This window comes from Anolis sagrei, chromosome X (genome assembly GCF_037176765.1).
Source record: "Anolis sagrei isolate rAnoSag1 chromosome X, rAnoSag1.mat, whole genome shotgun sequence".
Lineage (NCBI taxonomy): Eukaryota > Metazoa > Chordata > Lepidosauria > Squamata > Dactyloidae > Anolis > Anolis sagrei.
Genome location: NC_090034.1, coordinates 79,712,063 through 79,725,349, shown reverse-complemented (window position 1 = coordinate 79,725,349; position 13,287 = coordinate 79,712,063). Strand labels below are relative to the sequence as shown.

Sequence of the window (13,287 nt, the reverse complement as noted above, 5' to 3'; positions counted from 1 at the left end):
AATGGAAGGATCCAGGTGTGGGTGCTAAGCTAATCTCTTTTGGGAGGGTATTCCAGTGACAGGGAGCCACTACAGAGAAGGCCCTCTCTCTCATCCCCATCAACTGCATTAAAGATGGTGGTGGGACTGAGAGAAGGGCCCATGCTGGTTCATAGAAAGAGATGCAGTCTTGAAGATAGGTTGGACCCGAAGCATATAGAGCTTTGTAGGTAATAACCTGCATCTTGAAGTGAGCCTGGAAAACTGTTGGAAGTCAGTGAAGCTGCTTTAATATGGGCATAGTATGTTCCCTAGAGCTAGCTCCAGTTAGTAATCTGGCAGCCGACCTTTACACTAACTACAATTTCCAAACCATCTTCAAAGGCAGCCCCACATAGGGTGCATTATAGTACTCCAGTCCAGTCCGGTCCAGTACAGTACAGTGCATTACAGTAGTCCAGTCCAGTACAGTACAGTAGTAGCTCTCCAAAGCTCTAGGTGCTCTTACTGCTTATTACAGGGAAAACCAGCTGATCCCCAACCCATCTAAAACACAGACATGTGCCTTTCATCTCAAGAACAGAGAAGCATCCCGAGCTCTGAGGATTACCTGGGAAGGAATCCCACTGGAGCACTGCAGAGCACCCAAATACCCGGGAGTAACTCTGGACCATGCCCTGACCTACAAGAAGCACTGCCTGAACATCAAGCAAAAAGTGGGTGCTAGAAACAATATCATACGAAAGCTGACTGGCACAACCAGGGGATCACAACCAAACACAGTGAAGACATCTGCCCTTGCACTGTGCTACTCTGCTGCTGAGTACACATGCCCAGTGTGGAACACATCCCACCACGCTAAAACAGTGGATATGGCTCTTAATGGGACATGCCGCATTATCACAGGGTGTCTGCGCCCTTCACCACTGGAGAAATTACACTGCTTAGCCGGTATTGCACCACCTGACATCCGCCGGGAAGTAGCAGCCAATAGTGAAAGGATCAAGGCAGAGACATCTCCAGCCCATCCCTTGTTTGGGTATCAGCCAGCACGTCAATGACTTAAATCTAGAAATAGTTTTCTAAGATCTACAGAGACACTCGCTGGAACACCTCAGCAAGCGAGAGTTCAAAAGTGGCAGGCTCAAACCCAGAACCTCAACCAATGGCTGATACCAAATGAGAGACTCCCTGCTGGGCACACAGAAAACTGAGCGACTTGGAAGGCGCTGAACAGACTGCGCTCTGGCACCACGAGATGCAGAGCCAACCTCAAGAAATGGGGCTACAAAGTGGAATCTACAACATGCGAGTGTGGAGAGGAGCAAACCACAGACCACCCACTGCAATGCAACCTGAGCCCTGCCACATGCACAATGGAGGACCTTCTTGCAGCAACACCAGAAGCACTCCAAGTGGCCAGCTACTGGTCAAAGGGTTGAGAACCACTGAACTAAGGCATGGACGATCTTGGCCAAGTCAGGCTTTTCAAGGTACAATCACAGCTTTAATTGTACGAAGGTCCTCCCGGCCACCACCTACACTTGAGCTTTGGGTGTCAACAATGAGTCCAGAAGGACCCCCAGACTGCGGACATGCATCTTCAGGGGGAGTATAACCCCGTTGAGCAAAGTTGAGAGAAAGGTAGTAATTGGATTGTTGCATTTTAAAACTCAGCCTTATGCTAACTCTCCCCTGCCCACTAATTTTCAGAATTGAATCATTAGACTTTCAATGCCTTAAGCTGCACGCTGGATGAACAACAGAGTAAAGGTGCAAGGGACTGAATGACAATAAATTCACAGAATTCGTTTAGTGATGGACGTCTGTCACACAGGGAAAAATATTCTGCCAGAGTCTATACAATATCAACAAGAATGAAGGATGGTCCCAAGCAAATTTGGCACAGTTGGCTTCTGACCTACCTTTCCTCTTTGGCTGGGCAAGGGGAATTGATTCAAGCGAAGGAAGTGGGCGATAATTGGCCTGGATTGGAGGCAAAGGGATGTCGGGAAGCGTTGGCACCACATCAATGGGAATCTAGAGGAAAGGAAATAAGAAGTGAGCTTGAAAGGTAGGACATATAGAAATACCAGCCAACTAGGCTATTTATCGCACATACTGCACATATTGCAGATACTTTTATATGGCCCATGGATGGCCTAAAAGGAAGGGAGAGAAATATAGTGCAACTCTGGTCACATAAGCAAAAGAGCCTCTTTCTCAAGGAGTTCACAAACTTACCTTTCATGGGAGTGGGAAGAAAAATAATAACCTATATAAATAAAAATGTAATGTTCGTTTGTGGGATTAACAGAACTCAAAAACCACTGGACGAATTGCCGCCAATTTTGGCCACAAGACACCAACTAACCCAAGGAGTTACCATCACTCAAAGAAATTGATTTTTCCATTTGGGAGTTGTAGTTGCTGGGATTTATAGTTAACCTACAATCAAAGAGCATTCTGAACTCCACCAATGATGGAATTGAACCAAACGTGGCACACAGGACTCTCATGACCAACATGGGCATTGAGTTTGGGAGTTGTAGTTCAGCTACATTTAGAGAGCACTGTGGACTCTAACAATGATGGATCTGGACCAAACTTGGCACAAATATTCCATATGCCCAAATATGAACACAGATGGGAGTTTGGGGGGAAATAGACCTTGACATTTGGGAGTTGTAGTTACTGGGACTTATAGTTCACGTACAATCAAAGAGCATTCTGAACTCCACCAATGATGGAATTGAACCAAACGTGGCACACAGGACTCCCATGACCAACAGAAAACACTAGAAGGGTTTGGTGAGCATTGACCTTGAGTTTGGGAGTTGTAGTTCACCTACATCCAGAGAGCACTGTGGACTCAAAGAATGAAGGATCCAAACCAAACTTAGCACGAATATTCCGTATGCCCAAATATGAAAACAGGTGGATTTTTGGGGAAAATAGACCTTGACATTTGGGAGTTGTAGTTACTGGGATTTATAGTTCACCTACAATCAAAGAGCATTCTGAACTCCACCAACGACAGAATTGGGGCAAACTTCCCACACAGAGCCCCCATGACCAACAGAAAATACTTAAGGCCATCCAGTCCAACTCCCTTCACCAGGGCAAGAAAACATAATCAAAGCCCTCCTGACAAAGAGCCATCCAGCCATAGATATAAATAGATATATATGATTCACACACACAGAGATATAGTATTATAGATTTGAAAGGGACTCCTAAAGAAGGATGATTATATGTTGCATGTTCCAGAGTAGGCAAACCAGACAATCTCTACATCAACACTGACAAAGAAACAGCAAGAAATATTGTTTATGCTCAAACATAAAGAAATCACATATATTAGAAACCAACACTTTCTAGTTACTTCATTATCCAGATCACCAGACTGGGTCACAGCAACATGTGGCAGGGGATGGCTAGTCTAATAATAATAATAATAATAATAATAATAAGAAGAAGAAGAAGAAGAAGAAGAAGAATTTTCTTTGTAGCCCACCCTACCTCCCCAAGGGGATTCAGGGCGGTTTACAACAATATAAAATACAGTGGCAAACATTCAATGCCAGTGAAATGTATAACAAATAAAAAAAACAGCTTAAATAGACATGATATAATACAATTAACACATTTAACATATTAAATCTATTAAAACTCTTACAATCCCACTAAAGTAATTGGGATTAAGATAGTGTACAGCAGATTAACAAAGATAGATATTCAACAACAAGGCGGGACGTATAGAGGTGTAATACATGTTCCAGCAGGTTTTTGAGAATGATTGGCCCTTAGGCCATCAGACAGTCCTGTGTTTTGCACTTTATCCACTTCCCTGGCCCTATGATATGCTATTGTACGATTCCTCGCCCAGCCCTTTATAGTTGGCCATGTCCATTTGTTAATCCTGACCACTGGTATTTTGAACCCATCTGATGGAGTTATAATGAAATTGGTTTTTGTGTGTGTATGTTTTAGCAGGAATTTATGTTTTATGATGTTTATTTTTATTTCTCTGTATGATTTTCCTTTGGGGCAATTCAATGTTTTGCCTTATATGCTGGAAACCGCCTAGAGTCGCCTTGGGGAGATAGGGCGGTATACAAATAGAGTTTTGTTCTTGTTGCTGTTGTTGTTGTTATTAGTCCTGTTCCTCTCCATAGGCTAAAGTGCATACATGTGTTTTAAAAAGCCTTTTAAATGACAGGACAGAGGGGGCCATTTTTAATTCTTTAGGAAGGGAGTGTTAGAAATAGCAACCTCACAAGCCTTTCATTGTTTGTTTGTTAATGTATGTATTTGCTAACCTATATTCTATGTTTATGTTGATTTGCTAGTTTGACTTACCTCTTTGGTGTGGGTGGTGTTATAGACATGTTATTATACTGCAAGTGCAAGTAATGCACAGGTATACACAGAGAAACCAAGTATGTACCGTATATACTCGAGTATAAGCCGACCCGAATATAAGCCGAGACACCTACTTTTACCATAAAACACTGGGAAAACATATTGACTCAAGTATAAACCGAGGGTGGGAAATGCAGCCACTACAGGTAAATTTCAAAATAAAAATAGATACCAATAAAATTACATTAATTGAGGCATCAGGTGGAGAAATGTTTTTTAATATTTACATAAAACTGTAATTTGAGATAAGACTGCACAACTCTGATTAAATCATATCTTCAATGTAAATGTACTTACGTATCCTTCCAATAATAATAAAGAGAGTAAAAAAATAAATATAATAATAATAATAATAATAAAGTAACATAATGGAAATGCAATAATAACAGTAATAATCGAGTAGAATAATAAATGTAATAAAAGAGTAAAATAATAAATGCCATAATAAAGTAAAATAATAAATGTAATAATAATCATAAATAGTGTAAAATAATAAATGTAATTATTATTATTATTATTATTATAGGGTAAAATGCTGTAATTGTAATAATAATAAAGCGAGTAAAATAATACATGATAATGTATAATGTGTTGCTGTGGCCCAGTCTGTGTATATGTGTTTTGTGTATATATATATATATATATATTTGTGCATATATGTGTGTGTGTGTATATGTGTGTGTATATATGTGTGTATATATTTGTGTATTTGTGTGTTGATATGTGTACATATATATTGTGTATATGTGTGTGCTTGTCTATATGCATATTTGTGTGTATATGTATATGTGTGTGCATGTGTATATGTATATATGTATGTGTGCATGGATATATGTGCGTGTGTGTATTTGTGTGTGTGTGTATGAATGTGTGCATGTGTATAAGTATATGACTGTAGGTGTATATGTATATATTGTGTATTTGGGGGGGGGGGCTAAGTCTGTTCCGCTGGGGTTTTGTGTGTGCGTGCGTGTTTAGGGGTGATGGACACTCGTTGGATTGTTAGGTGTATTGTGTCCAAATTTGGTGTCAATTCGTCCAATGGTCTTTGAGTTATGTTAATCCCACAAACGAACATTGCATTTTTATTTATATAGATAACAGAGTAAAATAATAAATAACCTTGACTCGAGTATAAGCCAAGGGGAGCTTTTTCAGCCTAAAAAAGAGGCTGAAAAACTAGGCTTATACTTGAGTATATACAATATATATACAACTCTTCAAGAGAAATAACACAGTGTACTAATTCCTTCCACTCTTGCATAAAACCTACTTGGAAGTAAATCTCATAGAGCTATATTATTAAAGGTAAAATGTACTCCTAAAACATCTACGGAGATAGTCCATACCAAATCATAATGTTCCGATAAAGAGAAATTGAATAAGTTTATAGTGAGCATGTTCGAACTCAGGACTTCATTTCGTATTCAGTCTGCTTACCACCTCATTGGAGGTGGATGTGTCGCTGAATACCTCATTGGAGGTGGATGTATGTGTTTGGTCTTCAATGAAAACAGGCTGCTGCTTGGACTTCAATAAAGAAGTATGACTTATGGACTTCAGTGAGTACAACTATACTTAAAGACTATGGACTATTGATAAAGAATGATATCCTGTGTTCTCAACACAGAGAACTACGTACAACCTATCTCTAACTAAACTTTAATAAGAAATGTGCCTGTCTGGTGAATCAATACAAGTTGTTTATGAATAAACAAAATATGTTATTTTTTTCAAGAAAACTTTGGGGTTTTTTTAATCTCTGAGTGCATATTTCAACCAAGAGGTTTTAAGGAAGTGTATATCTTTTAGGCAACTGCAAATTTCAACTTCAAAGAAACAACCACCCTCTGCTAATCAAATATTTTTTATGTAGTGGGATGTCTTTATCCTTGGCAGTTTAAAGACATGGCTCTTCAGTTTAACAGCTGAGTTACCTGTGTGCCATTGCATGAATGCTTGTGAATATCACTTGTTCAAAGAGTTCACTTCTAACAAGGTCATGCTTTTCTTGACTAGTGTTTTTCAAAAGCTGGTCTCTATGTTCATGGAGATTCCCATTTGCCAAACAAATATGTGCCCAGAGACTGGATGAAGTTATTTCCAATAGGTTATGGAATTTCCAATAGGGAGTTCCAGAGCTGGGGGCCATCACGGAGAAGGCCCTCTCTCTCATTTCTGCCAGTCGTACGTGAGACGAGGGCGGGACCAAGAGGAGGGCCTCCTCCGTAGACTGCAGCACTCGAGTTGGTTTGTACACGGAGTGGCGGTTATTCAAATCGTCTGGAGCCAAACTGTTTAGGGTTTTACAGGTAATAATAACTTTGTACTTAGCCCGGAAACAGACTGACAACCAGTAGTGCTGCCTTAACATAGGAGTTGTCAGCTCCCTGTACGGCACTCCAGCTAGCAATCTGGCTGCCAATACCTGAACCAATTGAAGCTTCTGAACTATCTTCAAAGGCAGCCCCACACCGAGAGCATTGCAGTAGTCCAGACAGAATGTGAATAAGACGTGGATTACCATGGCCAAGTTTGGTGTCTCAAAGTATGGTCGCAGCTGGCACACAAGTTTTAACTGTGCGACACCAGGGGTCAGCAATGACTCCATGATCACTCTCAGACTGCAAACCTGTGCCTTCAGGGGGAGTGCAACCACATCCAACACAGGCTGTAATCCCACACCCTGATCCACCTTCTGACAGACCAGAAGTGCCTCTGTCTTGTCTGGATTTAATTTCAACTTATTAGCCCTCATCCAGTCCATCACCAGTGACAGGCACTGGTTTAGGGGCAGGACAGAATACTTGGCATTCGATGGAAAGGAGTAATAGAGTTGGGTGTCATCTATATAAATTTGACACCAAACTCCAAAACTCTGGATTATCTCTCCCAGCAGTTTCATGTAAATATTGAACAGCATGGGGGACAAAATTGAACCCTGAAGGTTCCTGCAGACCACCGGCCAGGGAGTCGAACAGGAGTCTCCCAGCACCACCATCTGAGTCTGACCCTCCAGGAAGAACTGGAACCACTCTAGAACGATGCCTCCAAGCCCCATCATAGAGAGAAGGCCCAGATGTAATACTATGGTTGATGGTATTGAAAGCCACTGTGAGGTCCAGGAGAATTAGTAGGGACACATTCCCCGTCTAGCTCTCTTCACTGATCATCCACCAAGGCGACCAACGCCATCTCTGTCCAAAAAATAACAAGAAAGTGAAAGAAACAGAGGCAAAGGGGGACCAAGAGTTGTAAGACTAATAAAGGATCATATCTGCTTCTAGGTTTATTTCTTAACTAGTGAAATGGTCTGTATGGCACCCCTCTCATAAGGCAAAAGTTCCCTTCAAAGTCATGGAGAAAACACTTCATTAATGCATTAAAAATGTAAAGGGGTGAAGGTGTGGGGGGCCCAGAGACCTGAGAACACACTTAAAAGAGATGGAATTTACAAAGATTGCATCTTCCCATCCCTCAAGGTATAAACAATAAGAATGCAGTTAAAAAGAGAATCCCAGATGTAAAAACAACACAGCTCGAACCGTTTCAATTACCAGGGTAGGAAGTCATACGGATACCTTTCCTAAAAGCAGAAAGAGGGATGAACACTCTCTGGCCATTCATACTGCAATGTGGGAGTGATGCAGAAGAAACCCCCCTCGTGTGCTAATCAAGCAAAGCCTAAACATCCAGAGTTTCAACAGGTAAAGCCAACATCTTGAGACCAGAGGACTAAGAACAATTATTTTCCACCTCCCTATTTGAGTGCTGTAGTTTCTCAATGGCTTTGGAGCTTGGAAAGGGTTTTTAAACATCAATCATCTAGAATTCAGTAGCCGATATGGTCATTAATCCTGCTGGGTTGGCAGTTTTAAGCCTCATATTGTAAATGTTTGCAAATTCTGGACAAGCAGCTATGTTTTGTACAACTTTATTTTTCTAATGGAGGCACCACATCAAGTGCACAGCACTTTCCTAAACAACAAGTGACCAAGGTATGGAGAAGTGTTACTAAGTCTGACTGATTCAGGAAAGCCTGCAGTTGTACTCTGAGTTTAAATGCACAATGTGCATCATTTGTCAGAAATATTAAAAATTAACTAGGTAATTTTAATTACAAAAATGTGAGTCAAGAACTGAAAGGGTTAAATGGATGCAAAAGCTGAAGTTTAATATAAGTACGAGTGTCTGTTACTTAGTATGTCTCAGTGTTAGGTCCCCTCAGTCTGAGAGAGCCCTCAGTGGGAGAAAGGCCTCAGTGTGAGGCAGGCCTCAGTGTTAGTAGACCAGGTGTGAGAAGGCTTTGGTGAAAGAAGCCCTGGGTTGAAGTCCTTGTGTGTAAAAAGATCCAGTGTGAAGGCTGTTGTGTGTAAAGCTACTGTGTGAAGTTCCTCTGTAACTTCGATGTGAGAGAAGGCTCTGTGAGAGCGAAGCTGTTTATCTGCATGAGAAGGAAGCCCAGTGTGGAAGCAAAGAAGGAAGTGTAAAGAACTTTATTTGTGTTATGGAAACCTTGTTCTTGTAAATAGTGCAACCATATTATTTTGCTATAAGCAAAAGCCTCCTATGGAAGAGATAACATTGGTCTGTGCGTTTTTGTTATTTTCTAACTTTTGGCTACTGGTGCTGGGTCATGCTGCTGCTGATAAGTTACTCTGATGTGCATTTATACACATCTTTTGTTAATAAGCCCACTCACCCAAGATCACTATCAACTGAAAATTTAGGGGCAGGACAAACCTACATCCATTGTATTCTAGCCAACAGGCCCAGCCCACTCCTCCCATTCTACTGGCATTTGAGAGTGCTCAAAATGAAATACTCCACTTTGCCTGATAGGGGAGAAACATTCCTCTGAATACTGCTGTGAAGAAAAGTGCAACCCCGTGGCATAAGACTCACCTTTTTTGCTTTGGGCACCCCCGTTGCCTTTTTTTCACTGCTCTGCTTCTGGGGCTTTTGGCTTGTGTCACTGCTCTTCGCGCTCGCCTTGGAACCGTTCTGTTTGCCATGCCCTCTGTCCTTCTCCTTCTCGGGGACAGGAGGTGGGGGCTTGACCACCTTCTTCTTCTTCTTCTGGGGTTGGTCATAGCTCAGGTAGGACTCGAAAGACATGGTAGGTCGCTCATACACATCCTCTGCTTCTCTCTCCCCAGGATTTGGAGGCGAGAAGGCGACTGTTCGTTTGTGCGAATCGGGGGCTTTGGGTTTACCCTCCGAGCTTTTTAAACTGCCAGAAGACTTCTTCTCTTTGCTCTTAGTAGAGGAATCCCCCTCGGGTTTCAGCTTCTCCCGGTCACTGAGCTTCACTTTCTCGGGTTTGGCTCTATCTGAATCTGAGTGTTTTGGCTTCTTCACACGATCGTCCAACGTCTCCTCTGAGTCAAGGTGCAGTTTTTCCTTCTTGGCGCTGCCACCTTCCCTTTTCTTCTCTCGCTTGGAGCTATCCAAGGTCTTAGGCCTCTCCTTGCTGCTGCCCATCAAAGCAGTTTCTTGGGAGGACTCTTTGGAGGAACTCTTGTGCATCCGCTCAAGGTCAAAAGTAGCTCCCCTGTCCTCACCCTTGGCTTCTAGCCGCTGCTTCTCCTTGTGAGAAGACTTGTGTTCCTTGCTCCGACCTGAGCCGGTTTTGTCCTGGGCATCACTGAAATTCCTACTGTGGTTCCCCTCCTGCCTATCATGAGAGCTGTGGCCCTTAGTGGCCTTCCTATGAAGAGATTTCTGCTCTCGTTCCTCTTCCTCAGTTCTACAAAAGTCCGCATACAGTTCCTGAGGGGTGTCGCTTGGCTCAGGGGAGGCTGTTTGTCCGTAATCAGAGCCCTCCTGGTCGGAGAGCACCGGGGACTCTCGGTCCCACGTCCTGTCCTCCGGGATGTCATAGCTCACAGTTTCATGGGTTCTCTCGGGCTCTGAGTATCTCTTGGTCTTCTTTGTCCCATGTTCCAGGTGGTAGGACTGGCTGGAAGAAGGCTGGTAAGCTTCTGAGTAGTCCTGCTCCACCTCTTCCTCCTCTTTGGGGGAAGGATTGCGTTGCCGCTTCCTCTGGATGCTTCGGTCATAGCTGCGGTCTGCAGGCTCAAGACTGTGCCTTAAGGAAAGAAAGAGGAGTCACTCAGACTGATTTAATATGGAAAAGAAGTCTTACTCATGCTGAGGCTGGCCATTTCTAGCTCATTGAGTTAGACTAGAGGGCTCTTGCAATCTCTTCCAACTCTATGATTCTCTGAATAAGGCAGAACCAGAATGCAACACTGATTCCTGAGTTTTTATATAGTCTATACAAGTTGGGAGCCCCTGATGGCACAGCGGGTTAAACTGCTGAGCTGCTGAACTTGCTGACTGAAAGGTCAGAGGTTTGAATCCGGTGAGTTCCCACTATTAGGCCTAGCTTCTGCCGACCTAGCAGTTCGAAAAAATGTGAATAGATCAATAGGTATTGCTCCAGCGGGAAAGTAATGGCACTCCATGCAGTCATGCTGGCCACATGACCTTGGAGGTGTCTATGGACAACACCAGCTCTTCAGCTTAGAAATGGGAATGAGCACCACCCCCCAGAGTCGGACACGGCTAGACTTAATGTCAAGGGAAAACCTTTACCTTTGCACAAGCTGAGTGCCTCTAATCCAGAAATCCAAAACTTTTTGCCACCTACACTGCCTGTTTCCACTTTCAAGGCAGCAGCTGCAGAATTCTTAATCATTCATTTGCAAAGTAGAAGCATGGAGCTGGCAGCATCCCCAAACATCGCCTGTACACTTTGCATTGTATCTTTTGACCTGAATACTGGTATCAAGTCCCTTATATCCTCAACCTGTCAGATCCTCAGACTCCCTTTAGCCTTGTGTCCCAAGCGCAACCCAAGCAGTGAATGGAAATGGTTTTGGTTTTTTTCCCCATGTCAGAAGCAACTTGAGAAACTGCAAGTCACTTCTGGTGTGAGAGAATTGGTCATCTGCAAGGACGTTGCCCTGAGGACGCCCGGATGTTTTGATGTTTTACCATCCTGTGGAAGGCTTCTCTCATGTCCCTGTATGGGGAGGTGGAGCTGACAGAAGAAGCTCACCCGCTCTCCCCGGATTCGAACCGCCAAACTGTCGGTCAGCAGTCCTGCCCACACAAAGGTTTAACTTTCCTTAAAGACAGCCCAGAAACTCCAATTGGTCAAACTTTAGGCAGCCAGTCTACTAACTGGGGCGAATTACAGGGAACAGTCAACCCCCCTGTTTGAGGAGCTCCATTGGCTGCCGTTTATTTTCCGGTCCCAATTCAAGGTGCAGGTTATCACCTATAAAGCCCTAAACGGTTTGAGACCTGCCTACCTTCGCGACCCTATCTCCTACCACAAACCTGAACATTCCTTTCAATCCTTGGGGGAGGCCCTCCTTTCGCCCCTTTCTCTTTCGCAGGCATGACTTGTGGGAACAAGGGAGAGAGCCTTCCCCACTGTGGCCCCCCGGCTATGGAACTCGCTACCTGGTGAGATTAGGCAAGCCCCCACCCTAGCAGCCTTTAAGAAAAATCAAAAACTTGGCTTTTCCGATGTGCCTTTGGAGAGTGACCATATATTCCAGTCCTGTTGTTTCATCCACAGTGTTTTCCTCATATTGCACTTCCCCCAACCTTATTGAAAGTCTAGCTCCACTGTTCCATCCCCTATGAGCTCCTCCCCCACAAATATACCTTTTTCATTGCTATCTCAACCAGAGTTTTATCATTTTATGTCATGCATTTGACCCGCCCACTGTGTTTGATTTTCCATTATATTATTTTGCACTGTTCATTTTACTTGAATGGTGTATTTATTTTATTGTAATGTTATTTTTGTTGTTTATATTTTATTTTGCTGTAATGTATCGCTGGGCTTGGCCTCATGTAAGCCGCTCCGAGTCCCCTTTGGGGAGATGGTGGCGGGGTATAAATAAAGATAATGATGATGATGATGATTATTATTATTATTATTTCATTGGGCCACCCGGTGCCACTCTGCTGCTGAGTACGCATGCCCAGTGTGGAACACATCTCACCACACTAAAACAGTAGATGTGGCTCTTAATGAGACATGCTGCATTATCACGGGGTGTCTGCGCCCTACACCACTGGAGAAATTACACTGCTTAGCCGGTATTGCACCACCTCACATCCGCCGAAAAGTAGCAGCCAATAGTGAAAGGACCAAGGCAGAGACATCTCCAGCTCATCCCCTGTTTGGGTATCAGCCAGCACGTCAACGACTTAAATCTAGAAATAGTTTTCTAAGATCTACAGAGACACTAGCTGGAACACCTCAGCAAGCGAGAGTCCAAAAGTGGCAGGCTCAAACCCAGAACCTCAACCAATGGCTGATACTAAATGAGAGACTCCCCCTGGGCACACAGAAGACTGGGCGACTTGGAAGGCGCTGAACAGACGGCGCTCTGGCACCACGAGACGCTGAGCCAACCTCAAGAAGTGGGGCCACAAAGTGGAATCCACGACATGCGAATGTGGAGAAGAGCAAACCACTGACCACCTGCTGCAATGCACCCCGAGCCCTGCCACATGCACAATGGAGGACCTTCTTGCGGCAACACCAGAAGCACACCAAGTGGCCAGATACTGTTCAAAGGATATTTAATCAATTACCAAACTCGCAAATTTTGTATTTTGTCTGTTTGTTTTGTTCTGTTAGAAATGTAATAGAATTGACTGGTTGCCCTGATGCAACAAATAAATACCCGGTGCTAATGCGAATGGAAAAGGTGAAAAGCTGGAAAGAGGCACAAGGCTAGAGAGAGATATAAGTATCTATGCTATGATGGGACATGTGGATTCGCACCATACCACATTTTGCAGATATTCCAGAAACTGAAAAAACAAAATAATCTGAAATTCAAAACACTT

The 13,287-nt window shown here is 43.3% G+C and overlaps 1 protein-coding gene across 1 annotated transcript in view; it reads right to left on the bottom strand.

Annotated features, from left to right (window-relative positions):
- The window catches only part of ELOA (elongin A), a 54,683-nt gene that overhangs the window by 16,478 nt on the left and 24,918 nt on the right, over positions 1-13,287 (bottom strand). Inside the window, exons 4-5 of the mRNA XM_060784252.2 lie at positions 9,310-10,495; positions 1,905-2,019 (exon numbers count right to left, since the gene is read on the bottom strand). Of these exons, the coding sequence (XP_060640235.2) occupies positions 1,905-2,019; positions 9,310-10,495 (1,301 nt within the window). The remainder of the gene's footprint in view (positions 1-1,904; positions 2,020-9,309; positions 10,496-13,287) is intronic.